We start from the raw sequence: 27495 nt of genomic DNA on the forward strand, positions 1-27495 counted from the left end.
CGGCCCAGCCGCGGCCACCGCCTCCTCCTCCTCCTCCTCCCCGCCGACCCCCTTGGGCCGGGCCAAACCCCTCCCACATCTGCGGCGAGTGGCAGCGGCAGAAGGGCGGCGGCGCCGCCGTCACGTGAGACACCGCCGAGCGCTCCGTGCCCGCGCCGCTTCGTCCGCCGCCGACCCTGGCCTCGCCCCGCGCCGCCATGCCCAGCAGCGAGGCGGTGCCGCTGGGGCTGGGCGCCTGCCGCAGGTCGGGGGCGCTGGCCGGGATGCTGGCGCTTGTGGCGCGGGTGCTGGAGTGGCTGCGCTCGCTGTTCTGGAAGGAGGAGATGGAGCTCACGCTGGTGGGGCTGCAGTACTCGGGGAAGACCACGCTGCTCACCGTGCTGGCGGTACGCTCCACGCCGCCGCCGGGCAGGGGCTGGGGCGGCGGCAGGGGCAGGGGCTGGGGCGGGCGGGCGCGGCGGGTGGCGGCCGGGGGGCAGCGGGCTGCGGCCGCCGCCCAGTCGCAGCGAGCGGAGGTCTGGCCGCACGGCCCGACTCGGCCGGCCCCTTCGCTCCGTTTTCCCCAGCAACAAGTGCGGGCTGCGCCTCCGCCGCGGAGCCGTCTGCTGTCATGACATTCCCGCAGCCGTGCGCGGCGGGACGGGTGGGGCCGTCAGGGACCGCGGGCCTTCTGCAGCTTCGAGCGTGGCCTCCGGGCTCGGATGGGGCTGGCATTTTACCCAGGAGAGGAAGAAGATACCTCGTGTGTCGCGACTGCACAACGTGACCGTCGCAAACCAGGTTCCTAAATTCTCACCCGTCAGTGAGAGCTTACCGCTCACGTCAGTGTATTCCAAATTAATCAGTAATACATTGTGCTTCCACCAGGGCCTTAACTTTCCCTTTACTGTTTTCTCCCGCCAGCTGCATCACATCCCACAGTTCCCTGATGGCCAGCCCTTCCCTAGCATTCAAGGCCGGCACACCATTCCCTTCCCATGTAACAATGGGATGGCCTTGCTGCCTTGTTCAGCGTCTGCACTGACATCTACCATGACATTTTCCATTCTTTCTCCATGCTGAAATACTCTCTCATCTTTGGGTCATGTGTTGCCCACCCTTCTCGTGCACTTTTTTATCTGCCCCAAAGGTTTCCATCAGAAGGTTGCAAAAGAATGCACGTTACATAGGGTTTGTGCTGATCATGAAGCTTGTCAATGGTGCCGTTTTCTCCGAGGTCATCAGCTCTGCACTGTATTGCAGCTTCACCTGTCACGAGGTGGGAGCATGCAGATGTTGGACAGAAGCAGGAGTAGGGCCTGTAGTCATAGATAGGGAGACAGTGATGAACGTGAGCATAGGGCATTTGTTGTTTCCTTCGTGTGCGTTACAGGCACTAAAAGGATATGGTGAATTAGTGTGAGTGAAGAAGTTGAGAGAAAGGATAAAAAGGAATGGAGTGGCGAAAGTGCAGCTAGCAAGGATAGTGTGCTTTGAGGCACATCTGTCAGTAAACAGAAAACAGATTAAATACGCATTTTTGTTAGTTTCAGGTGGTCATAGTAGCATAGATCTCTGTACTCTTGTAATCCATTGGAAGCGTGCTTCCTGCAGCAGGCTTTGCTGAAGGAGGAGACATAATAGATTGTATTGTTTTTGAATTGATTTAATAAAGGGAGCAGGAGAGAGCGCAGCATTTCAGAGACCTCAGTGCTCTAACAGTAGTGTGCAATGTCAGACTTTATGCTTGTAAATGCGCACTCATTCAGACTACACCTGTAGAATAACATACATGTTTGTCTTTCTCATGCTAACCCAGATGTGATAACACTCCCTTTTTCTGCAGGTCTACTTTTGTCAGCATCTCTTTAAAGAGTATTCTGCAAGGCATCCATGTTTTCTGATCTGAGAAATGTCACAGATTACAGTTTATGTAGCTTTTGGATTTTTTTATCTGGAGATCACGTGCCCTGATAAACACCAAGGAAGGGTGGTTGAAGAATTTGGGAGTAAATGATTTAGGATAAGGCAGTAGGTGTCAGTTGATAAGAGGATGGCGAACAGACTGATGATAGGCATCTGTGTGTGATTAGCATGCAACAGGGGGAAAATAGCAATTACAAAACAGAATACTTGAACTCATTGCATACTTCAGTGGATCATAAAAACAAATGGTAGGAAATAATTATTTTTCCCACTGTGCAGTAATGTTCTGAGTCTCTCTTACGCTACCATCCAATAAGCATGCTTTAGAACAGTCTCCTCCCTGATGGAGCCTTATTTAGTTCTTGGTTAACAGTGGAAACCTTGGATAAATTCACTGCCTCTTACTGTGGATGCACACTGATGTATTGAAGTGAATCTGCACCATTGTTTTTGATTGTGTAAGGTGTAATGACTGTATTCATTTTCAGTTCGATATTCACCAGCATTTAGAAAGGACATTACAATCTTCTTGCATTCGTTATTTTCATTTCTGTTAAGATACAATCTCTTTTACTGAAGTGTAACAATGAAATTGTACATCATGAATATTCAGGATTCGTTTGTCATGTAAAACTTTGCCACTAAGCAAAACTGAACTTTTTACTTTATGGTGCTGACAGCAATTGAAACAAGACAGTAATCTGAGTTTTTGTGCTAATATGGGTGAAAGATTAAAAATACTCATTTCCTTTTTTCATTTTGTGGGAAAATAAAGAGCTGTAAACATAGTGCATAGTTTGTAGCTGGATCCACTCAACGAGAACTGAAAATTTTAGAAGGTTAAAACTGTTGAAGGAGAAGACATTCATATACTGTATTCTATCCTCCAAACTGGATTGTTTTCTGTTTTTATCTTCCAGTTTAGTGTATTGAATGTGGTGTATGTTTTGTGATCAAAATGGAATCCAGACTTCTTATGCTTTGCCTAAACAGTAACTTACTAAGTTGGGTATCTGTTTTTTCCAGGCTTTCTTGTTGCTAAATAGTGATATTACATCCCCATGGTTTATGTGCTAGGAGGTGTGTATATGTCCACACAAATTTTGTCCTCCGCAAGTACATATACTATATATTTTACCAAATAGGCTAGAACCCACTGCAGCAGGTTGGTAGTGATTGGCTTTGTCTTATTGCATCCTATTAGAAACTTCTGTCACTGCTGAGTGTGTGGATCTGTAGGAGAGTGCTGGTGCATTTGTCTTCACTTCTGCTGCTGCTGACAAGTCACCGAAGCAAGGAAGAAGAAAAAGAGACTTCCAGCAATAGAAGATGGGGATGATGTGTAGTACAGAATTTCGCAGTGCTAAGATCAAACAAGTAATTGATGGAATTTGGTTCTTGCCTAAGCGATCAAATTCCAAACCCCCAAATCATTGAGAAGAGCACATAGCTGACAAAGGCTATATAAGTTTTTAATCCCAAATTAAAAGTACTAGTTTAATGGACACAAAGCAGAGGTGCAGTGTGTTCTCAATTTGACATGAGTGAGGAAAGCAGTTGCAGAAAGCATGTAGTGATCAGCAGTAGCACTAAGGATAGCTGGTGGCACTATGGGGCTATGAGTTGCTGCTGTGCTGCACCTTGCAGCTCTGATCATCTGCTTCATGAGTGGGAGGGCCCTGCTGGAGGATGTTTGCTTCCCTCATTTGTATACCTGTATGCTGAAAAAATTAAGATTATAAAGGATGATGAGGTGAATGAAGGGAATGTGGGAAGATAGAGACAAAAGGGTGGTGGCAATTCCAGGAAGCGCCATGCTCCTTCTCTCTGGGTGGTTAGAAAACCAGGACTACTGTGTGCATTGCAGACAGCAGGGCCTGGACCTCTGCATAGAAAGAGTTATTAAGTAACCTTGGTCATGTCCTAATGCACCACTGGTGTTGAGATTCAGTCCCTTATAAGTCATGCATTTTGAATGAGTGTCACCTTTCTCGTGAAAAGCTATCTTCTGCAGTAGGTAAATTTTTGTAAGGTTTCTTTGTTGTACTGATGAGTATCTATCTTGTAGAAGTACTTGTCTTTGCTGCAGGTTGGAGGTAGGCATTCAGCATTTTGTTGTGGTTTATGGTATACTGAATTGTTCCTTGACTTTTCCTGTCTCAGTGACATTCTTTCAGGTTTCTATTCAGGTTCTTTCAGGTTCACCTATTCAGAAGCTCAGAGTGCTCTTTAAATGAATACTTCACCATTTGTTACATCTGACGTTAAACCTTTGGCAATAGCGGTGAAAATCACAGAATCACAGAATTGTAGGGGTTGGAAGGGACCTCCAGAGAGCATCGAGTCCAACCCCCTCCCCCCCCCATCCAAAATGGGGAAAAATTCGAGTAAAGTCAGTTTTATTATATTTTGACACCCCTGCTTTCTGGTTTGCTCAAGAATCAGATGAGGAATTATCTGAAGTCTCGTGGTTTCTGGGGTGATCTTAGTCACTGAGGAGAATAAAAGATCATTTAAAGGGACTGAAATGAACAGTCTTCCTTGGCGTGACAATGCATTAATTGAAGTTCTGGCCAATGCTCTCTTGTGGAAAATTAATGTGGTGTTTTACTGTGTTTTAAAATAAAAATTTTATTTCGCAAATGAGAAATTCAGCTGCTTTGTATCAGTTATTTTATAATATGTATAATTTTTTTTTGCATTCCAGTCAGGGCAGTTCACAGAAGATATGATTCCCACAGTAGGCTTCAATATGAGAAAAATAACAAAAGGAAACGTTACCATAAAGGTAGGTGTGCATGGTTGCATTAATATGGAATGTATAATTAAAAGAGAGTGCGATAAGAATTTGTAATGAAGCTGTATGCAAAGTTGTTTTTTTCGGGTGATAAAGGATCACATATCTGTTTTTGTAGTTCAGAAATTCTTTTAAGAGCACATAGCTATACATTTCTGTGTTACATTAATATATATTATTTCATGATATCCATGCCAGGTGGAACCTGGCTCTCCTTTGGATTAGAAAGGTCATAAAACTCTGAGATACTTGGGGAGCCATGTGAACAACCTGGAGCTGCCACTCTTGTACTCTCTTCTCATTTCTCACAAATCTAGAGCAACTTTCCTGTTAACTTTAGAAGCTCAGTGGAGAATGCATTTTAGCTCACACTGTGTTAGCTATCAAGTAATAGTACTTATAATCTAAGTCAGTTGTGTCTGCACCATCTCTTAGTGCCCCTTTTCTTTCAAGATGTGGAGAGATATGGATGCTGCCAGTTTGATTGTAATTCATAGCATAGGCATCAAAATACAGATAAATCACTAGCATTAAGGCTCTCTCTGTTGTTTGATAATAAAAGGAATCAGATTGATTAGTCTAGCTCAAATTCATGACTTTTATCTAAAATTAGGTGAAGAGAATGTAGGTTTTTGCTTTTACCTTGACTTTTCCCTTCTTTTCCTTCATTTTCTCTCCTTTCTTGCTCAGTTCTAAAGGTGTTCTTATTCCTCTGGGTTGACATGACTCTTGTACCTAGGAATGATTTTCTAAAAGCACCTGTAATGTGAAAATAAGCAGTTGCAAATTATCTACCCGCTCACTTTAAACAATGAGCAAGTGCGGGCTGATAAAACGGAAAACTGACTTCTGTTGCTTGGGAGATACTAAAGCTGAAGTATAATCATCATCCAAAACCTAAAATGATCGTAGGAATGTAGATACTGTGACTGCCTTTTTCTGGTGTTACTCTCATGGTATGCTTTTTCAAAATCTTTCGTGACTGTAGGGAGTTTCAGCTGAACATTAAATTGAGTATCTGCTTCTATGTTCAATGGATGTAAGATAATCACTAGATGCACTACAAACACCTGTATATTATAGTGCCTAGTAAAGTCAGACTTTTGAAATACATTGAAAAGGATCCAATGTTAGAGCCAGTTGTTTACTTGCAGCACTCCAACCCTCTTTCTAGTAAGCTCTCTTTCAGATTCACATCAGGTTTGGATGAAATAACAACTCTTAATATTGTTCATGATTTAACCTGATTTTAATTTTACAGGAAATTTTGGCGGAATATAAAAAATAAATGATGATGAATATCTAAAAACTAGGTCCACAGTAAAGGCTGTTAAGGCTTAAAAATGATGTGGGGTAAAATATAAAACAAAATAGAATGTGAAATGGAGGAGAATCATTACTTCTATGATGACCTAAGTTCTGTGTCTTTGTAAACAATCACTATGGTATGTGAATACAGCCTGCTTTGAGGGAGAATCTGACCATACTTTTATCACAGAGTTGGCAGAGCAGGAAGACAAAGTAGAATTATAGAAGTATTTTTAAGTCTGATATTTCCTGAAGAGTAGATGGTTGATAGAAGCCTAAATTTTTGTTTGTTTGTTTGTTTCAGTAAAGATGGTTTTTGTGTATCTGTGGGCTTAAAAAAATCTGTTGTGTGATGAGCACTGCAAAAGTCAGTGTTGGGTGGCCAAACCCTTTGAAGAATGTCATCACAGGACAAAAAAATATTTGATGGCAGTGTCCAATTTAATAAAGTAAATACAAATTATCATGCCTTTATCATGTTTCTATTAAAATATATTGTAGCACAAAAAGCAGGAATTACGTGAGTAATTTTCTGAAATTTTGATAGAAAACCTTCAAAAGAGTTTTTGACTCAAAGAATTTATGTAAGTAAGAAATCAGGTGTGAGTTGAGAGCTCTAGAAATTGAAGTGTGCAGTGGCTCTCAGTTTAGTGGTTTATTCCTAAAGATAAAATTTCTCATTATTTTCATGTAGTTCAGTATTAGTCATGTGTGTAGCAAACCCTTATATTCATGTATCTGCTTGTATATCCAGGGTTGCCTTGTCCCTTATGCAGAATCTGGCACTTGCTCTTGTTAAACTTCACGCTGTTGGTGATTATCCAGCTCTCTCAGTTTGTCAAGATCTTTCTTCAAGGCCTCTCTACTCTCAAGGGAGCCAACAGCTCCTCCTCTAATTTACTGCTGTCTGCAAATTTACTTAAAATGTATGCATTAGAGTCCTACATCCAGGTAATTTATGAGAATATTAAAAGAGAACTGGCCCTGAAGTTGAGCCTGCTGAACTCTATTAGTGATTGGCTTTAAGCTTGATGTAACCCCATTTACTGATACCGTTTGGACGTGACCCATCAGCCAATTGTTCACCCACTGCATTATGTTTTTGTCAGCTGTGTGCTGAATTTTTATTGTCTGGAAGAATGCTGTGAAAATGAGTGTCAAAATTTTTGCTGAAACTCAGAAATAGCACACATAACACATAGCTGGTTTCACTTGGTGCACTAGGCGGGTAACGTCATAAAAGGAGATTAAGTTTATCGAACAGGACTTTACCCTTGTGTTGGCTGTGACCAGTGACTGTGCTGTCTTTTGGGCATTTTTCAGTGACTCCCAGAACAACTTTCCCTCCAAATCTTATCGCAGTCATTATCTTAGTTAGACACGCTCCCTTCTTTCACTGCCTTGTTTCTTTATGACTCATCCCATGGTGCATACACATGAAGGTCAGTCCATAAACTCCTCATTCCTCTAAGTAACGGCTCCTGTGAATTCAAGAGAAAGCAGCAGATGTCCAGGAGTGGATGTCAGTGAATGATAGGGGGGAAAAAAGAAATACTAGTTTTGAGTGCCTCTGTTAATTAAATGTCTTCCAATAGCTATGTCTTCCATCTGCTATTGCTGATCAGAGATTTGAACTTGGATGTAGAAAGAACGTGTTCAAATGTAATAGCAGCTTGATGCATTCCTGTTTGTTTGTCTTCTCCCTAAGGAGAAAAAAAACCTCACCTTTTTAATCAAAATCAGAGCTTCTAAATAGCTTTCATTTAGGCTCCAAATTCTTTCCAAACTATATTTCTTGTAGAGAGAGGTAAAGTCAGTCCCTTATCAAAAAATAAAAAAAAATCTTTTATCACACCTGCTCTTCTGCCTACTTCTAAACCTGAAAGTGATGTTCCTTACAGTGAGGACAAACCAGACTTACTTCTGGGAAAACTGAGGGAGTCAGGTGAGGGTGGTGGAGGTTAAAGGTCACCTTTTACAATCAGCTTTAGTAGATCCTAGTGTGAGGCTTTACATTCTACTTTAAGCCTATTCATACACCCTAGTGCTCCATTCTATCTGCGCTAGCGATCACATGGCAAAGCATTATCAGTGTACCTGAGGTAGTTGGAAGCTACCTCTTCAAAACAAAAGCAGCGCAACTTTACTAGTTTGCCCCCAGTCAAGTTATTGAAGAAGTATAGTCCCAGCTATGTGGCTGCCACTGTGATGTGGGAAAGCAGGGTACAGATGTGCATTCTGGGGGCAATCTGGGTAGATTATCTTAGTTGCAGAGCTCCATATTTAGAGACAGAATGTGGAGAGGAGTAAAGCAGTTTTTCAGTTGCTGAGGAAAGTTGCATTTTCCTTCATTCTTCCACCCTGACACCTATAAACTCGTAAGTACATTTGACACAGACTATGGCTAGAGGGCTGGCAGAATTATGTGTTCAATTTGCATACGTAGACTGATTGTGAATATGTATGATTGTGACAGTATTTTTTTAAACTAAATGTTGAATGCTGTAGTGTTAGAATTTATGAACTTTGAATGATTTTAAACTTTTCTAATCCTTGGAATTTATTCATAATTCATATTAGCTATAAAAGAGAATTTATGAAAAAGTCATTGGCCGTCAATACCAAAAGTCTGATTGATGTGCTAATTGTATAGATTTTCTCCTTTATTATTCTATTTATTATACACAAATGAACTTGTGCTAGCTATGACAGCAAATAAAGATAATGTATTTGCAACAGCAACCAGAGGTACTTGCCTTACAAGTGTAGATGCATCCTAAGGCATTCTTAGTCTCTTAACCATCAATGGCCAATGTCTGTGAGAACTAGACCAGTGGCAGAATTGTGATTGATACTGTGATATGAAGCCGCAAATGCAGACTCACAAGAAAAAGCTATTTGTTCTAGTTTAGGAAGTCAAACTGTCTTTTAAGTTATCATTTATTTGGACAGGAAATTTTTTCTTACTGTTCTTTCAGGCATGCAGGAATTTTGTCTTCCTAAGTGAACTTTCCCTCTGTTTCAGAAGACTAAGCACGTTTATAGTGAATCGTAGAATCATAGAATTGGTCAGGTTGGAAAAGACCTTAAAGATCATCAAGTCCAACCACAACCTAACCATACTACCCTAACTCTAACAGCCCTCCACTAAATCATGTCCTTGAGCATCACATCCAAACAGTTTTTAAACACATTCAGGGATGGTGACTCAATCACCTCCCTGGGGAGCCTATTCCAGTGCTTAACAACCCTTTCTGTGAAGAAGTTTTTCCTGATATCCAATCTAAACCTGGCACAACTCGAGGCCATTTCCCCTTGTTCTGTCACCTGTCACCAGTGAGAACAGATCAACCCTGCTCTCACTATAAGCACATTTCAGGTATTGGAAGAGAGCAATAAGGTCTCCTCTTGGCCTCCTTTTCCCCCCACTAAACAGCCCCAGTTCCTTCAGTCTCTCCTCATAGGCCATATTCTCCAAGCCCTTCACAAGCCCTGTTGCCCTTCTTTGGGCCTGTTGCCAGCACCTCAGTGTCCTTTCTGTACTGAGGTACCCAAAACTGAACACAGTACTTGAGGTGAGGCCTCACCAATGCCGAGTACAGGGGCAGGATGACTTCCCTAGTCCTGCTCTCCACTCCATTCCTGATACAAGCTGGGATGCCATTGGCGTTCTTGTCCACCTGAGCACACTGCTGGCTCATATTCAGCCAACTGTCCATGAGTACACGAAGGTCCCTTTCCGTCAGGCAGCTTTCAGCCACTCCTTGCCAAGCCTGTGCAAAAATAAAGACTAATAATTTGTGCCAGAATTGATATTCCAAGATGAACATCATGCAAGCATGAGATATCTGTGAGCTTCTGTACAACTGTGTCCGATTCCAAAAGTCATAGAATAGGTTTTACAGTACAGTTGGTAAGAATAAAAGGATAATTCTAACGTTATTATAAATTAACTGGATTTGAAAACAGTATTTAGTTTGGAAACCAGTATGCACAGGAAAATAATTGATCCCAACAAGTTCTAATTGTCTCTCAGCGACAGTAGTATATAGTAAAAAGAGGATATGGCTGTTCCCTGTAAAAGCTTACTTCCCTAAAAGCCTGTCAAGAAGTACTTCCAAGTCACTATTGTTGTGTTCAGATAAATTGTTAAAATCTTACCAATTGCTAGATACAATTTCTAAAAATTATTTTACTGTGAGAAGAGTGATGTAATTTGTTGATATGTTGATGACTGGAGAATACTGAGGGGGTTGTGTCAGCAATAAAGCGTGATTTTTTCTCAAGTACCAAATGGCTACGATAATACAGCCATCAGCTACTATGAACATTCTTGGATAAAGCATTATTTTACTGAACTTGTGAAGTCCTTGAAATGTGTCAGGAACAATGTTCATGGTATGCGGATAGATTGTTGCATTTGACCTTTTTTGGAGATCTTGGTATGCTGCATAGAAGAAGAAATTAAACCTAGTATAAGAGTGAGACTGAGTAACAATCTGTGTCAAAAAGTCATCATGGGGGAAAAAAAAAGGCATTGTGGAAGACTAGGACTGATCACTTTAGGAAGAGAAAGTTACACCACCAAAAAGAGAGTGGTAATAATCCTTCTTGTGTTTTTTTGACATATTTTTTGACATATTTTCATTTAGGCCACTAAGAAGTAAATACTGTGCTGGTGCAGCATCGTTGTCTGGTTTCTTGACTGCAGTTCTGTCTCTAGATTCTATACTATTCAAAAAAAAACAACAAAAACAACAGTCTATTTTATTTCTGTTTTGACAGCCTTTTCCAGAAGCCAGTGGATTTACTCTTGTATTTAGTCTATCATCCTAGAGTGTAAAAGTATGGTGACCGGCATACTTAGGTATAAGCATTTATCTGAACCACATGGGAAGAAAAATACTGATTTATGTTGGCCTAAAGAATGGAGATTGCCAATTTTATGTGGTCTGTAACGTGGCTCATGTGGTTGAGAGTGATAAAAATCATAAAGCTCTCAGCTCTAACCATGTACTGCCAAACTTTAGTACCTTTTGTTTCCAAAACAAAATGGGAGAAAAAGAGCAAATGTTTGAGCAGACACCATTTAGAGTCCAAGCAGGAAGCTTAGTGGATTTTAAGGCTGTGGTCAAAGTATTAAATTACAGGATTCCAATATCAAAATGCTTAATGTACTTCAACTTATAGATCTATTAAGGCTCTTATGAAGTTCATAGTGAAACTGATGGCTATTTATTTATTTATTCATTCATTTGTTTATTTATTTAGTTATGATGAAGCTGTATGATTGAAATAATTTGAGGTTTTAATTCAAAAAAATGTTTGTCATTTGCAGAGTGATTTGATTTTGTGGTATTGCTCTGTTTTTGGATCAGCACTTTACTGATACTTTTACTCTGGTGAGGTTTACTGTTCAGTAAGCTAGAGAATAGATAGAACATTTAACATACCATGTTTTGGGAGACTCAGAAGACGCACATTGCTAACTGTTCTCTGAAATGTTTGTGAAACTCAAACTAATCAACCTTTGATTCTAACGAATCTTAGAATGAGTTCTAGAATAAGAAATAAAAAAAAGAAATATTGTAACACAAGAAATGTCTACAGAAAAAAGCAACTTCCAATTTCCTTGGTGTTTCAATGTGCTTTAAACTTACTGTCTTAAAGTTGTACCACCAGTTGGTTTCTGCATTCCACTGGGTAGTGCAGCCTGGTGAGAACTGGAGCCGAGAAGGTCGGACTGCAGTTACCCCAGCTGCCACCACTAGAGGCCAGCCTCTTCCCATGGCAGCTGCAGCCTGGGCAAGTGCCTGAGGGCCAAGCCAGGTATCTTGCTGCTTGCTGTTTGCTCTGATGTGATGGAGAAGGATCCTAGCTCAGTGTGTTCCTCTCTTGCTTCCTTCATTGCTGCATTCCTTCCTCCTCTAAATAATTGTTTTCAAGTTTTGGCAGATATGCATAATCCTCCTGCTTTTTAATGTTTCATCCTACAATTAAAAAACAGCTGCTGCTCCACCATCTCACGTGTCATGTTATAATATAACCCTGTGACTGTACTGCTGATACAGCTCCAGCAGATTCTCTGCAAGTACTGGAGTATTCCAGTTTGGGTCCATTTGAAAAGGCCATACTATCTCTGGTCTAATGTCAAATCAATCAGGATCACATCACATTAGAAAGTCCAGTCACTAGTCAGTGAGTAGGAGGTATTTAACATCTTCATTGATGTCTCACGGGACATATTGCAGCCTGTGCATGTTTGCCAGTGCTGCCAAACTGAGCAGAGCTATAGATACACCATGTGGTTGTTCTGTCATGTACAAGGACCTCAGCAGGCTGGAGAAATGGGCTGACAGGAGCCTCAAGCACTTCAACAAAGGGAAGTCCCAAGCCTGCATCTGGGGAGGAACAACCCCAGGCACCAGGACATGCTGGGAACCAGACAACTGGAAAGCAGCTTTGTGGAAAAGGACATGGGGGGTCCTGTAGTCATCAACTTGACCATGAATCAGCAAAGAAGGCCAGTGGTTCATGAACTGCATGAGGAGAAATACTGCCAGGAGGTTGAGGAAGGGGAAACCTTCATCTCCTCTTCATTGGTGAAGCCATGCCTGGACTACAGTGTCTCAGTCTACCAGTACTAGTGGGATGTGAAGCTGCTGGATTCCAGTAAAGGGCAGGGAAAATATTAAATCACCATGCAATCAGAGAATTCTTGGAGGCTGTGTATGTGCACAATTGTGTTCAGAAAGTAATGTGAGTTAGGATCATGTGTTTGGCAGAAAGGTCTTCAATGGTTGGGCAAATGCATGTGACCAGAAGGCAGAGTCCTCAGATATCTCACTGGCCATTCAAAGTAACTGTTAGGACTCCTAAAAATGAGAACAGTTGATCTCAAGGAGCTGACTCAATTGTCTAAACCAGCCTTGTGCTCTGAAATGAACCAGGTATTTACCCAAATATCTCTAAATAGCTGTTTCTTAAAATTTGGTGTTCCACAAAGAGGGTTCCACAGTATGCCTTGTTTTATGCTATGCACTTTCACTCTCAGAGTTAAAAAAAGCTTCTAGAATGATTTGTCATCATAATAGATTGAGCTGCTTTGTTCTTCTGTGTCTGGCAGCCGTAAAAAACACTGCTCATTTTTCTGTTCGTGGGAAACGTTATAATAATCTACTGGATTATCATCTATTTTGTGTTGGTGTATTTGGTTCCTTCTTTCTGAATATGGATGTTGAACTTGCACATTTTAAATCTCAGCTGCTGTATTTCAGACTGTCTCTCAAGTTGGTCCAGGTAATTTAGGATTCTGATCTTCTTTTATCCATTCCCAGCTTGAAGTTTTCTGTAACTTATATAAACATGTATTCTATTCCAACATATTGTTGGAATGCCTGGGGACCATAAATGCTGCTTCTGATTAGTTATTTCCTCAGCAGCTTTGTCTCACTGATGCATGCTGAGAATCTGTCATAATTGCTCATTCCAGAGGTAAGAGAACAAGGGGGACAGACAGTGGGAGTTCAGTGGAGTTAAAGCTGGCATCGGAGAATGTCCTATTGTTGTCTAGTCTACCAGTATTAGAGTATGTTTTCTCAGCATATGCTCTGTTGCACATTCCACTAGTTTTTGCTACTGAGCACGTACTCATTTTGCTTTCATGGTTGTATGTTCCTCAAGAGCAAGTAAAATTAATAATTACTGCAGTAGTTATCGATCGGCTGTTAGGAGCTAGCAGTGACCTTGTCTCTGGTCTCCTTGCTGTCTTCCAAACGCAGGTTCTGCTCATAGCTTATCATAGAATCATAGAATCATAGAATCACCAAGGTTGGAAAAGACCGAAAAGATCATCCAGTCCAACCGTTCACCTATTCCCAATAGCTCCTACTAAACCATGTCCCTCAATACAACATCCAGTCTTTCCTTGAACACCCCCAGGGTCGGTGACTCCACCACCTCCCTGGGCAGTCCGTTCCAGTGCCTGACCACCCTTTCTGAAAAGTAATACTTCCTAGTGTCCAGCCTGAATCTCCCCTGCCGTAGCTTGAAGCCATTCCCCCTGGTCCTATCTCTAATGACACGAGAGAAGAGGCCGACCCCCAGCTCACTACAGCCTCCCTTCAGGAAGTTATAGAGAGCAATGACTTCTGTATGCTGACCTTCACCAGAATCTCTTGGATTTTGATGTCTGGAGTTTGTCTTGTGATTATGTGAGGATTGTTCATGACCACCCACCTTTAATCAAGGCTTTCTGCCTGGCAGAGAACACAGTTTTTAGGCCAGGATGGATTGGCTTCTTGTGTTTAGTAATGTGTTACATCTTCATTAAGGGGGCTGCAGTCTTATCTCTAAACCGAAGCTTCCTGGTGCATTCCTGCCTTAGAACACATCGTGGCTGTAAGCAGCACTAAATTCAGAAAATGGTTGCTGAGAACAGACTTTGCTTCCGTGTCCTATTTAAAGTCCAGCAGACATTGTGCCTTGTGTCTCTTCAGCCATTTTGTGCTGTTTCTAGTTCTCCGCTGACAATGCAGTGCCACGATTAAATTAATTATGAACGGTGTGAACTGTGCATACAGTACATTTTTTTTCTGACTGGCATGACTAAAATAAATTACCTAATTGCAAAAATGTTAAAAAGTTGGGCATTATCACCATGGAGGGGTGACAGGGTTCTTTGAAGGACCAAGGCTGTTTTCAGAGAACAGGGTGTTCTGGGAAGTATTGCCTGCAGAAACTGTAGCCGAGTGCCTTTTTTTTTTCAGCTCTAAGGCAACTGCTAATATGTTTGCAAAATACGTAGTAGACAGATATTAACTACAATTAATGGAACTATGAGTGTGTTCTCGCTTTCATAATGAACTACATGGTTAGTATTCTACAAGTAAGGCTCCATACTTTTGTAACCACAAGGCAATTTATTAAAAAGTGTACTTGATTTAGCTCTTTTTATTCTTCCCATTTATTAGGCAAGAAAGGAGAATGTTACATAGTGAACATTCCACTCTAGAATAGGTGACTTTTTAGGATTTGTCTCCCCTAATCTTGGCCAGGAAGCCAACTGGAGCCATTTGCCTAAACTCAGTGGAAGGCAGTGGGTGCTTTGCAAGAGTGGTTCACCTGGTAGGTGAGGTGGGTAAGACAGATGACATCTTTTTCTGCTTTGGGTGCCCTCAGGGAGCTTCAGATTGCTAGTAACTTGGATGAGATGCCTACATTTTAGCAGGCTGAAATTGCAGGAAATGAATTCCCTGCTTTCCAGTTACTCTTTGCCGTTCCACAGTGAGTTGGCTATGAATGCTGTCACTGTGCTTGCTGTACATGTGTGAGCTCTTTAAGTCACGTGTCAGTATACCCGGATTTGTCTATGTACAACATGTTGCTGAATGTTGCTCGTGCTACCTTATTCTGCCCAAATATTTTTCTGTATTTAAAGCTTTCTCATCTATTTGTTTAGGTTAGATTTTATGGCTAGTGGTTTCTGACTACATCCAATCAAATATATATTTCTATGTTCAGGTACTTATTGTGTCAGATTCAGCTTGCAAATCAGGATGGTTCAATGCCATCAACTTCATATCTGCATGAAGATTAAGCTCTTTTAATATTGAAAGAAGCTCTAGTCACTACTGGCAAGCCTAGAGTGAAATACTATCATCATAAAGAAAACATTGCTTCTGGTCAGCTGAATAGATGAACAGCTGTCAGCCTGCAGTGAGGTCTTAGGTATTGTGCCCGTGCATTAACATGAAGACAGAAATGTATCACTGTACTCATCTCTGTCTGCAAGATAAATCCCACCCAGCATGTCAGAAAAAAAAAAAAAGCTGCGAAAAACTGGCATTTAGAAAATACTACATATCCTTTCCTGCAACTTTCTCAATAACTGTCAAATTTTCCTACAGTATAAGCTAATTATAAGAAGCACGGCTAGAGTGTTAATGAGCCTCCCCATAAAGAAAAGCTTTTGAAAACCTTTGAATGTAATCCATAACTGCATTTTTTTCTCAACTGTCGTGATACACCTCTGTGCAAAAGGAAAATATTTGTTCCTTAAACATAGCTGATATCTGCAGTCTTAGCGAGGAGCCTTAAGGCCGTATGAACAAGAGACATACCCAGAGAGTTTCCTGTTCTAAAACAGGCTGACTGAACAGGTAGTTGTGGTATGGCAGATTATGGTAAATGGCGATTCTGAAGTACAGTGATTAATCTTGTTTACAAATTAAAACATTTCTTTATGAGAGTATAGACTTGCAAGCATGGTAGGAATTACTGTTCTACAGATGTAGATGAGAGCAAAAGAAGTAGTGATTTATAAAATGTTACAGGAATAGGAATATAGAAATGCATAGAAATGAGATTTAGCCTAAAGAACAACTTAAGATATTAATCTCCTCTGAGAGAATGGCAAAGGATATCAAAGAAACTTCTAATCTGTTTTGGTCATTCTGTAGGCATTTTGTGCTTAACATCAGCTGATCTGTGCATAAAACTACCTATTATACGTTGTGAAAATTTTATTCCTGAGGGATCAACAAAAACTATAGGAGAAATTGAAGTCCAGTCTCTTTTAAGACCATCAAGACAGAGTGAACTTTTCTTTTTACAGCTAACTTGATATTCTGTTGGTAGGGTGTAGTCTCCCTCTTCTCCCAGAATGTTTTATCTGAGTATTAGATACTCGGACAAAAAAATAAGTAACATACAAAGCATGCAGAGCTCAGGCACGAAAACATCTGTAATGCCAGCACATCTCTTTTTCCTGAATGTAAGAATGCCTCTTATAGTTCTGTCTGTTTGATTTACAGTGAAAATGGTTTAGGGCAGAGATTCAATGTAGTAAAGAGTATTAGAAAGTTACTCCTAGCAACATTTTAATTTCATAAATAAGTAGGTAATTTTTTACTTCATCAGTTAATTTTCATTTTCTGATTAAAGTAATTATAACGTAATGCAATGATAGAAAGCTGGTTTGCACATGTCGTTAAGAACACCTCATGTCCTTCGTGTTGTACTTTTAATGAATAACTGTAAGCCTTGTGAGGGAAACTAACTGGAAATGACTTATCTTTCTGTTGTTTCAAGGTGACTCTTTCTCCTAATGAGAATAACACTTGTTCTGCAGTGTGATTTAACACATTATACATATAGTATATCATCAAACAAGGACAGAACCAGTATTTCAATATCTTGTATTTGTTTTGAGATTAGTCCAGGCCACATCTTCTGGATTTTTCTGGCTACCAGGAGTAATGGCAATCAGTCTCCAGAAATCTAATCTTATTACTGGCCTTCTTTATCCTTTTGCCCCTTCTTTTCTCCTCTGATCTACCAAGAAAGTAATTTGTTCTTTTTCTCCAGACACACAGATGTCACCAGATGGCTACAGTTAGTTTCAAGGTCCTGAAGAGTTATTTGAGTAATTAGTGTTGATGAGAGGTTTGTCATCTAACTATAATATTGAACAGGGTACTTACCTCTTTCAAGCTTTAAAACGAAAAGGTTTATTTTATTAAGACTTCTGAAACAGCACCTCAGATGTCAGTGCAGATCATAATTGATACTCAGTTCATGTTCAGAAGTTCACCCAACTCTCTTTAATGTGTAAAATTCTTAATCTTATAAGAGGGATCAAAGACAATGTACATTTATGTGATGTACTAATGTTATGCCAAGAGGAATGGTAAGATTATCAGTCATAGAATGTGATCTATGGACTGTGGAAGGAAAAATACAGTCCACGTTAATTGAAAAAGTCCTTAATCCATGTCTGTTTTATATTGTCACAGCAGCTTTAATCTGTTTTGATTTAGAAAGCATAAATGTGAAAGCAACTCCTAAGGAAATTTGGAAGGCATAAACTTTTGCTTCTATGCATATTACTTGCAAATTCAGTTTGGGCTGTAATGGATACGCCTCCTAGTTTTGATGTATGGAACATATAACTTTGATAGCTAAATCATTTGAAATAAGGGGTAAGTCTTTTGTATAGGAACAAATCCACTCCTTTTATTTTTCGGTATTCATTAATATTTTAATAGGCATGCTGCATGTAATACAAGTTAGATGTTGCAGCCTTTAGATGTAGCTGCAGCAGCTGCATCAACATGTAGTCCTTGCATTCACAATTGTTCCTTCCCCTGCTGTTTTGATCTTGGATCTCTGAAGCTGTTTATTTGCATCCACCAGAAATACTAATTTTTTGTAAGCAAAGGAGAAGTAATTCCTGTATAGAAGAATAATGTGCTAGCCCTTTGATAAAGAATTCGCTGTGATTGTCCAGTGTTAATAGTAGGCATAAGCATTTGCAGGATTGGAGCTTTATAAAATCCCAAGCAGAAGTTAGGTTTCCTTTTCTTAAGATTCACGTATTAATCACTTCAGGCCTACCTTACCCTGCTGTTTGTTTTCTGGTTCTAATCAGCTAATTCCTGTGTCTTTTATGAACATCTAATGAACAAAAGGGAGAGCTGAGGTCCTGGAGTTCCCTATGATAAACAGTCCTTTACATGGGCTGGCTCTACTCTCTGACCAATTTTTTATTAGTATTCTCCTTTATCCCACTGAAGGCTTGGTGTGTTCTTATCTCAGGTCTCCCTAGCCCCATAAAAAATGCAGCTCAATAAATGTTTTCATTCAAGTAAGCCATCTTTTGTGGGTCATGGACCATGTATTTAAACAATTCAGACTTTTTTTTTCCCTATTAATGGAAAAAGGCAGAAGTGTCCTGTTAGACATTGGAACTCTTTCAGTCACAGAACTGAAGGAGCTGAGAATATCATTTTCTTGAGGACAGTCTAGGAACTACAGTCAGGCAGTGTAAACTCAATGTGCATGTTGCATGGAAGACTTCTTTTGTTACACTCTTTTCTGTTAGTGCTGTATAGTTCAAAAAGAGTTTTGGACTTGGTGTGTTTTTATCTTTTCCAGGTATGGGACATTGGAGGGCAGCCAAGGTTTCGAAGCATGTGGGAGCGTTACTGCAGGGGAGTCAATGCGGTTGTGTAAGTTTTTAATGTTAAAATACATAATATTTTTAACATTGAAATACAGATATGCTTGCACACTTGTCCATCTCCATCTCTTACCCATTTCTTAATTGTGCTGCTGTTCTCTTATGGTGAGATGTTTAACTGAGCCTGGTGATAACATGAAAACAAGAAAGAAGCATAAAACATGCAGCAGCCTTCTTTTTGGAAGCTGGCTACTACATCAGCATAAAGCAGAATTTAAGAAAAAAATGACTTGGACTGTAATAGAGAGTTACTTGACTTATTGCATTTAGAGTGACTTGTCTCGACTTTTCCAGCATCTGGATGAAAGATACACATTATGCAGCTGACAGAAAATTATTTCCTATGCTTGTCATATTCTTGTTGATTCCTAGCACTTGATATAGGTTCAGATAGAAGTGTATTTAATAGAGTCCATTGTCTCCATCCATTTATCCATTACTCTTTACTACTTTGCTGATGTTAGATTTTTTAATTGAAAAAAATATTGCTGCTGGAAACAGATGCTTCTAGAAAAGTCTATAATAGGATGCTTAAATCTGTCAAACCATTCAGTGAGAGGACCCAAGACAATACAAATAATGTTTTATACATCCTGTGTTCCAGATATATAAGAAATTGTATGTTCCAGTTTTGTATCTTCCAGTATTAATAACTGCAGGGTTTATACAAATGAGGAGTGGTTTAATGCTGTTGGCAATGTGAACACATTTGTCAAATTATACTGAACTTTTAATGCAGCTTTCTGTAAGTGAAGGACAATACCATAAATATCTGTTTTCCTATTGCAGTTACATGGTGGATGCAGCAGACTTGGAAAAAGTAGAAGCATCAAAGAATGAGCTGCACAGTTTGATAGATAAACCACAATTGCATGGAATTCCAGTACGTATTTTGATTTTTATTGTTCTTACCGGACCATAGATGGTGTAGTCTTAAATCTTTGTGAATGTGCTCTCCTGGACTGTAGAAAATACTAGCTTAAGTCTGATGCAGCCTTGATACAACTTTGTAATATTTTTTCACAGGACTTAGCATCTTATCAGAGCTGCAATGTGTTTGTACATTTCTAGTCTAAAAGTCAGAAGAGATTTGGAACAAATTCATTTTCACATGTGGCATTATCAGAAAATAATTATTTCCAGACAGTCCCCTTGTCAACTGGGTTTAAACCTATGACCTAAATATGTTTGTGGCAGTATCTTAAGACATGTGAGATTTGTTTTTCTGTCAGATGCTAACATAGTCACCTCTGCTTCCTGAGATTGTGGAGGAACTTGATTTTTTCTATCTTGACTTCTATTCCCTGACTGTTTGGATTTTCAAAATAAAAATGTTTGAAAAAATGCAAAATTATAATGGTTCTCAAGTATGAGGTGTCAAATAATAATCCTGCTGAAATTCTGCTGAGGAATTATGGAGTTAGAGATTAATGTTGTTCAAAAATGAGGTTGAACCCCATGACAGAGCTTGGAACTACGTAGTCTATAAAGTCCCTTCTAACCCAGGACATCCTATGATTCTTTTATCAGTGATTCATTGAAATGTAATGTGTCATTTGAGACCTGATATAAATCAATCTAGCATTGACCTCAGTGCTGACATCACTGAATGAGTTATTATTTGATCATAAGAAAGAAACTAATAATACTTAAAAATTAGAGAGGACTTACTGACAGCTTAATGGCTTTTGCTTCAACCCTCTTTGCAAGCGTGTGGATGCTCAGCCCAGTACAAATGCTTGAAGTCATCTAAGGAGGAGTGGACAGAAAGTTCACATGAAGTCACTGAGAGAATAAAATTAGGCAAATGCATTTATCTGAGAGTTTTTCAAGTGGTTCTTAATCTTTATTATAAAGTTTGCTATTATTCTGTTTTTATGTGTTACTTAAATACTGAACAAATCCTACAGAAATCTACAGTCATGGTGGGTGATCCTGTTCTTCTGTACTCTCTGCATGGACTGTTTTAATTTTCACTGTCCCTTCCTTGACAGAATAGGTCACTATCTGAACTACCTAATTAAATTCCTTTGGCTTTATATGTTATGATGCCACATTTCATTTGCTCAGCTTGGCCAGCACAGTGCAGTAATGTACTTTTTACTTATTTTTATTTAATAGATAGTCACTAGTATTGAACTTTCTCCAGTTTATTTTAACTAGGCTTTGGCATTATAAATTTTAAGATAACTTTATTAATCTGAGAGTAAAAATAACGGGTTTCTTTGTGTTCCAGTTGCATGGGAATTAATGAGACAATCATTTATTTGTCTGGGAATTGAAACACATCTGTAAAACAGTGATGCAATTATAATTAAAAAAACCTTTGTTGCTTACTTTATCTTAGAATGTACTCAAACCATTCATCTGACTTTAACTTGTACTTGAGGCTTTAAGTCTGAGCATATGTTTAATAAATTTTCTGCATTTCTCAGACTTAATTTGTAATTGTTGCTGTTTGCATTTTTTTATAATGGGTGTTCAAAGGGAAGGGAAAGGAATCAGTTGTTTAGCTGGGATAGGGGTGAGCTGTGATTTGGCTGCCTGATTAGTATACCTTCATTATACCTACATTGAGAACCAGGGAAGCAGAACTGGAGAGAGAATTAGGTGATTTTGAGGATTCAATGTTTACTGGTGGGTTCATACATTTGATCTGGTCCTGTAGATTCAGTGTCTACTGGTGGCCTGAGTGCAGTGATTAATGCTATCTTCCAAGTTTATGTTTCATGCTAAAGGAGTCTGTGTAGGGAACTTCTGATACTGATGCACTCATTGATGATTGAATACATTCAGTTTTCCGAGGATATGTACCTGGCTGGGAAGGATGTTTCCAGGCTGCTCACACAGACATTGGTCAATCTGAATATGTCAGCTATTGCATTGTATGTATATATATATATATATATATATATATATATATATATATATATATTTGGCAACAAGATCCTATATATTGGCAATAGGTGACAGAATACAGAAATAAATTGTTATTGCCCATGGATTAATATAAATATTAATTATTTCTTTCAGGTATTAGTCCTTGGAAATAAAAGAGACCTCCCAGGTGCACTGGATGAAAAACAGCTGATTGAGAAATTGTAAGTAGCTGGTCAGTGTAAAAAGCTAAACCACTATGAAATAAGATATATAAAGGAAAGTGCTTGGTAGTCTGTGGCAATAGTGAACTGTAAGAGGTTCCATTTTGCATTCTCAGATGCTCCATTTCAGGTGCTCCTGGCAGTTGAAATAGCAATCTAGGCTGATAGCTGACTGTAGGAGACTTGAACCTCTCTTGGTTATGATTTCAGTTGTGCAGAGTTGTTTCAAATAATCTTGTTCTCTCATCGCTGAAGATAGAACTGCTAAAGATAGTAATAGGATCACTTCCCAAAGTACTTTGTAGTGGCAATTTAGTGCTCAAATGGCATTACAGCAGAATCTTTTCAAACTACTGTCTACAAATGTGAGCAATTTGGATATTTTTTACATGTATCCTAAGCATATATTCATGTATAACTGAAACTGACTTAAATTGTTGCATTGCAAGGGTAATTTTAAATGAAGTACACAATTTTGTAAAAATGGTTGGTATAGCAATAATTTTGCAGAATACATTTTTGTATCTCAGATCACTTAATTTTAATCAGTAGGAAGTGAAACAAAGCTTTCTGTTTAGAAGGATGATCCAAAGGCTGAGCAATGGAGAATTAGGAAACAGAATCACAAAATGTTTGGATGGAACCACTGCAGATCATCTAGTTGAGGTCCTCTACTCAAACTGGGCTCCTAAGGGCTAATTACACAGGACCATTTCCCTAAGCCTTATGTTCCTCAGGCTGAACAGCCTTGACTTTCTCAGCTTTTCCTCATAGGAAAGATGCTCTAGTTAATAATTTTGTAGTCTGTTTTTTGGAGCCTCTCCAGTGGCTCCTTGTCCTTCTCCTACTTGAGACACAAGAGCCAAACACTGAGCTCCAGATTTGGCCTCATCAGTGCTTAGTAGAGGGAAATGGTCACCTCCCTTGACTTACTGGCAACACTACTCCTAACGTAGTCCAGGGTATCTTTGGCTTTCTTTGTGGAAGGGTACATTGCTGATTCCTGTTCAGCTTGCACTTCCTGGTGCTTTTCTGCAAAACTTTAGACTCTTCTTTTCTCAGTGCTTCTACTTGCCATCTGTTCCATGAGCATCATCTGTTTCCTGCATGTTCCTTTCACTTGTGTGAGGATAAACAAATGAAAAAAAATAGAAAAGTGTTCAGAAATGCTGAGGAGGAATAGGGAGATTCCCATAATGAAACTGAAGTAAATTAAGAAACAATATCTTCCTAACTGAGAGGTGTCCTTTCAGTAGGAATTGGATCTATTACCTTTGTATATGATGTAGTAAGCTTTCTGAAGAATAATGCTGAATACTGTTGCTTGATTGTGCGTGTTAACAGAGCTAAAAGTTTTGAACACTAAAACAAGTGCTGTTATTTGGCGCAGACTGTTACTGTCAGTTCATTGAATTCTGCTTTTTTATTATTCATTATTCCATTAACTTAATGAGAAGCTTAAATGTTTGAAATAATTTAATAAGCTTAATGTGTTTATAATTAAAAAAATAATAATTTAACGTGCTATGGCATATTCTAAAAATTTAATATATGAGAGTAGAATTTAACCCAGTGAATAAAATGCAGGAAATTTCTGTTGCTCGTTCTTGTGACATTAAAATGTTTTTTTGTTCTGTAGAAACCTTTCAGCTATTCAAGACAGAGAAATCTGTTGCTATTCTATTTCCTGTAAAGAGAAGGATAACATCGGTAAGCTTTCTTTTAGCCCCGTCTTGTACACTTTGGATCAGATGTTTAGAAACATTAATGATATTTGAATATTTAGCTCCCACCTGTGCTTGAAAAGCTCAAATTACTTTGAAAGACTTTGTTGGAAATACCACCTTCAGTGGTGTATCTTTTAATATGTAATTATATTTAATTTAAAAATCACTTCCTAGGAAGTTGAGAAATAAATTTGGCAAAGGTCTTGGAAAAGTGGGTTTAAAAATGAAATGGACTCAACCCCTCACAAAGACTGTGCTGCTTTTGAAAGAAATAGTAACTGTGTATGAAGGCCTTCCATTTATTAGGTGGTACTTAATAAATTTTAATAAGTGTTTCTCTCCATATGTGATCTTTCTTTTAAAGCAGACCTTATATGCACATGTCTATAGGGTGTTCCTGAAATAGAGTGACTACTGCTTTTGTCCTACTGAAGATATGCTGAATTTACCCTAAAGTCTGTTGGGGACCTGTAAAAGCCACATGAAGTTGTCTCATATTTAGCCTTCGCTTTTTGCCCTTCTCAGTCTTTCTTCTTTTGTTCACTTTCCTGTTCCTGTCTTCTGTCATGTTCTCCCCTTTCTCCCCTTTCCTCTCTATCCTGTGTGACAGTTGAGCTTACTTGGCGACTGCAGTGAGCGGGAGGAAAGGTAGGGTGGGCCGGCCCTGGCAGCCATCTTCCTTGTGCAGAGAGTGACGTGTGGTGCTCACTGGGACACGTACAAACTAGTAGATATTTTAGCTGCTTCTTGAGGAAAACAGGCTCATTGGAAGAGCTGGTCAGCTCTGTAGGACTCGGCTGAGTGAGAGACAGTGGGAGTGAAAATTGATGGACAGCCAGCAGTAGCAGGGAAAATTTTCTCTTTGGGCAGGAAGAACCAGGTAGTGGAGTAGTGAGGTGACTGTGCTATCATACCTGATCTTCAGAGAGTTAGGGAGACTTCAGCCAAGTGCAGGAATGTATTCGGCAGTGTCAGGCAGACCACTCATCTCTTCCCTTGGATGAGGTGTGTAGGCTTTGGGGGCACTGGTTTGAAGGGGACCTGGTTTTGCTCCAGCTTGGGTTGTAACCATTATTTCTTAGTAAGGGGAATGCACAGAATGTATTGTTAAACTTGGGAAGAATAGGCTTAGGGATATCTGCAGATGTGAAGGACAGACTGAGTTTGGAGGCAGGCCTAAATTAGCAACAAAGTGAAGAAAGTAAAATACAGGTTAGGCAAGAAAAAACTGAGTGGAGGACACCAGAAACTGGATGGCTCCAGAAATTATGTGGCTCCCAGTTAAGTAAGCATGGGTTTGTTCAAAATTCGTAATGTATTCCCTGGTTCACCTAAGTACCATCTTCGCCTTCAAGTTTTATAAATGTGGTGTCTGAGCCTCATCAAATCATTAAGGCTTCAGTGAAGGATCTCAAAGCGATAATGTAGCTGGAAAATGTATCAGGCAGCATCATTTCTGGCAGCGTTCTGGAGAAAATAGGTTTTAATCTTTGTTCATTTATGTGAATGGCTGTGAGGAAAAAAGCGTGCAAAAAAAATTATGCTAAAATTTGCAAATGGGAAACTAATGAAAAGAATGATCACTAATGCAGAACAGTATAGATCGCTTACTTGTGGGAGTCCTGAGAGTAGAGATAGAAAAAAAAAAAAAAAAAAGCAAAAAAACCCGAAGTCCTGGCTGAGAATCAGTCAAGTATCTTCCAATGTAACATTGTGCCTAGGAAAGCTGATCTGGTTTCTGAATATTTGCACAGGGAAATTAAAAACAAAAAAGATTGGATGATGTATATCACGTGCATTTGGAATTGCATGAGCATTATTGGAACACAGTGTTCATTCTGTGCCATTTTTTGAGGAAGACCTGGGAAACTGAAAAGAGGTTGAACAATAACCTGGGGAGATCAAAGGACTAGTAGATATCATTTATGATGAAAAACTGTAATGAAAATGTATTTAGCTTATTAAAATGATGAAAATACAGTTCTGTTAAGGAGAAAAGTGGGAGCTGTCCTCTTGCTCCACATTTATGATTGATGTCAATGCAGTTGAACGAGAGAGTCATTTTTCAGTGCAAACTGTAACCTAACTAACGAGCCTCATCAAGGGGTGTTTGTTTGAGGCTGTCAATTTCTGTGTCCTGAGAGACTGGGGAAGATTAGTACATAGTTATTAGCTTTGGATGCCCTGGGATGCTTTTGTCTGCCTCAGTGCCTAAGCTGATCTTCCTGGAGTGCCATTTAGGATTTAGCACAAATAGGGCGAAAAAATTTAAAATTGAGGGCTACAGTTGTTCCTGCCTCCTGGCATCCTTCCTACCACCCTAACAGATGTTACTGCCTTGAGGCAAAAACAACTGATCTGCTCATGAATCAGTTTGTAAACTACTGCGGTCTTCAGCCCAGTGCATAAGTTAGTATCAGGAGGGGGATCAATTTCAGCTGTCAAATTTTACTCCAGTGTTCCATGTCTTTCAGGGACCTTGGGTTCCTAGAATCTACTCAAATGGCTTCTTAATGCCTTGTCAGATGCCTGTCCTTCTCTTTTCTTTTGGTCATGTGTTTCTGCCTTTGTTCTCATACTGCATTTCATTCCAGTTTGGATTTTACAGTACATTCTATGGTCATTTTAGATCTTTGCTTTTCCAACATTTCTTTATCTGTAACGTAGAAAATTTAATGCCAGTCATCGTATTTTAGGAATATAAAAATGCTCATGATTTAGAAACAAAAAACAACAGAAGAACCACGTGGTCTTGAGTGCTCAGTTTTTAATCAGGTGTGAATGAAGGCCTGTGGTTACTGAGTTTTCTTTATTTGCTTTTTTTTTTTTTAATTTGTATTAACCTGCTTGTGCTGTGTTGTCCCTCCAAGCTCTGCAGACAGACTGTTGAGTTTTTCATTTTGTTTTGTCTGTCCTGGCAGACATAACGTTGCAGTGGCTTATTCAGCACTCCAAATCAAGACACTGTTGAAGAAAACAAAACAAACTTGCTGAAGATAACTCTTCTTTCCCAATCACTTTGACTCCTATCAGCTATATACAACTGAAAAGATAAAAGAATACAGCTGCATACTGACAGGACTCACTTTGATCATATTTGTTAATGGAAATAAAACTAAACTATGGCTTGTCTCTCCATTCCGGTTCTGTTTTTTGTTTTTTTGTTGTTGTTGTTATTTTTTTAATAAATACAGATATTTGTTTGCCTAGATGAAATTCCTGAATGCCTTAATACAGGATGGAAAGAAATTGGTGCTTTTGGGGGCTGAGATGTTTGAGTTTATGCATGTGAATTATCAAACAGTGTTTTTTGTTTGGTTATTTTTTTTCTAATTTTAAACTGAATAAACTGCACAGTGGAAACAGATATGACTGGTTTTTCTTTTTGAAGGTGTCATTCAATTATTCAAACAGAATGTTTCTCCTATTAACGCCTGTAGTTAAATTTAAATAATCGAATAGAACCATATTTAAAAGTTTCTTAGTTGTCAAAATGCTGTTAATGAGAGCACTTTCAAATACTGTGATGGGTGAGAAGTTATTTCCAAAGCCACAAAAATAAATGATTCATCTGAATATACCTTGGGAAGTGAAAAACAAAATAAATTCCAGGCAATCTTATGCTCTCTTGGGAAA

At 39.3% G+C, this 27495-nt stretch overlaps 1 protein-coding gene across 2 annotated transcripts; it reads left to right on the forward strand.

Moving 5' to 3' along the window:
• On the forward strand, positions 1 to 27226 carry LOC128073213 (ADP-ribosylation factor-like protein 8B). Of its 2 annotated transcripts, XM_052667807.1 has the most exons (7): positions 14 to 386; positions 4613 to 4693; positions 18947 to 19020; positions 19821 to 19914; positions 22065 to 22132; positions 23772 to 23842; positions 26781 to 27226. In XM_052667807.1, exons 1-7 carry the CDS (start codon positions 198 to 200, stop codon positions 26828 to 26830), a joined length of 627 nt encoding a protein of 208 aa, XP_052523767.1. In that variant the 5' UTR covers positions 14 to 197; the 3' UTR covers positions 26831 to 27226. The 2 variants fall into 2 exon arrangements, with proteins under 2 accessions (XP_052523768.1, XP_052523767.1); XM_052667808.1 differs by lacking the exon at positions 23772 to 23842 and having other exon boundaries at positions 1 to 386.
• Positions 27227 to 27495: the final 269 nt, after the last annotated feature.

The sequence above is a fragment of the Tympanuchus pallidicinctus genome, unplaced genomic scaffold, assembly GCF_026119805.1.
Source record: "Tympanuchus pallidicinctus isolate F22 unplaced genomic scaffold, pur_lepc_1.0 scaffold8, whole genome shotgun sequence".
NCBI lineage: Eukaryota > Metazoa > Chordata > Aves > Galliformes > Phasianidae > Tympanuchus > Tympanuchus pallidicinctus.

Bases quoted from the DNA above. Each gene is read 5' to 3' on its own strand.
- LOC128073213 (XM_052667807.1), top strand. From the start codon at position 198: ATGCCCAGCAGCGAGGCGGTGCCGCTGGGGCTGGGCGCCTGCCGCAGG. The intron at 387-4,612 runs GTACGCTCCACG...TTTGCATTCCAG, and splicing joins CGCTGCTCACCGTGCTGGCG to TCAGGGCAGTTCACAGAAGA. The intron at 19,915-22,064 runs GTACGTATTTTG...TATTTCTTTCAG, and splicing joins CACAATTGCATGGAATTCCA to GTATTAGTCCTTGGAAATAA.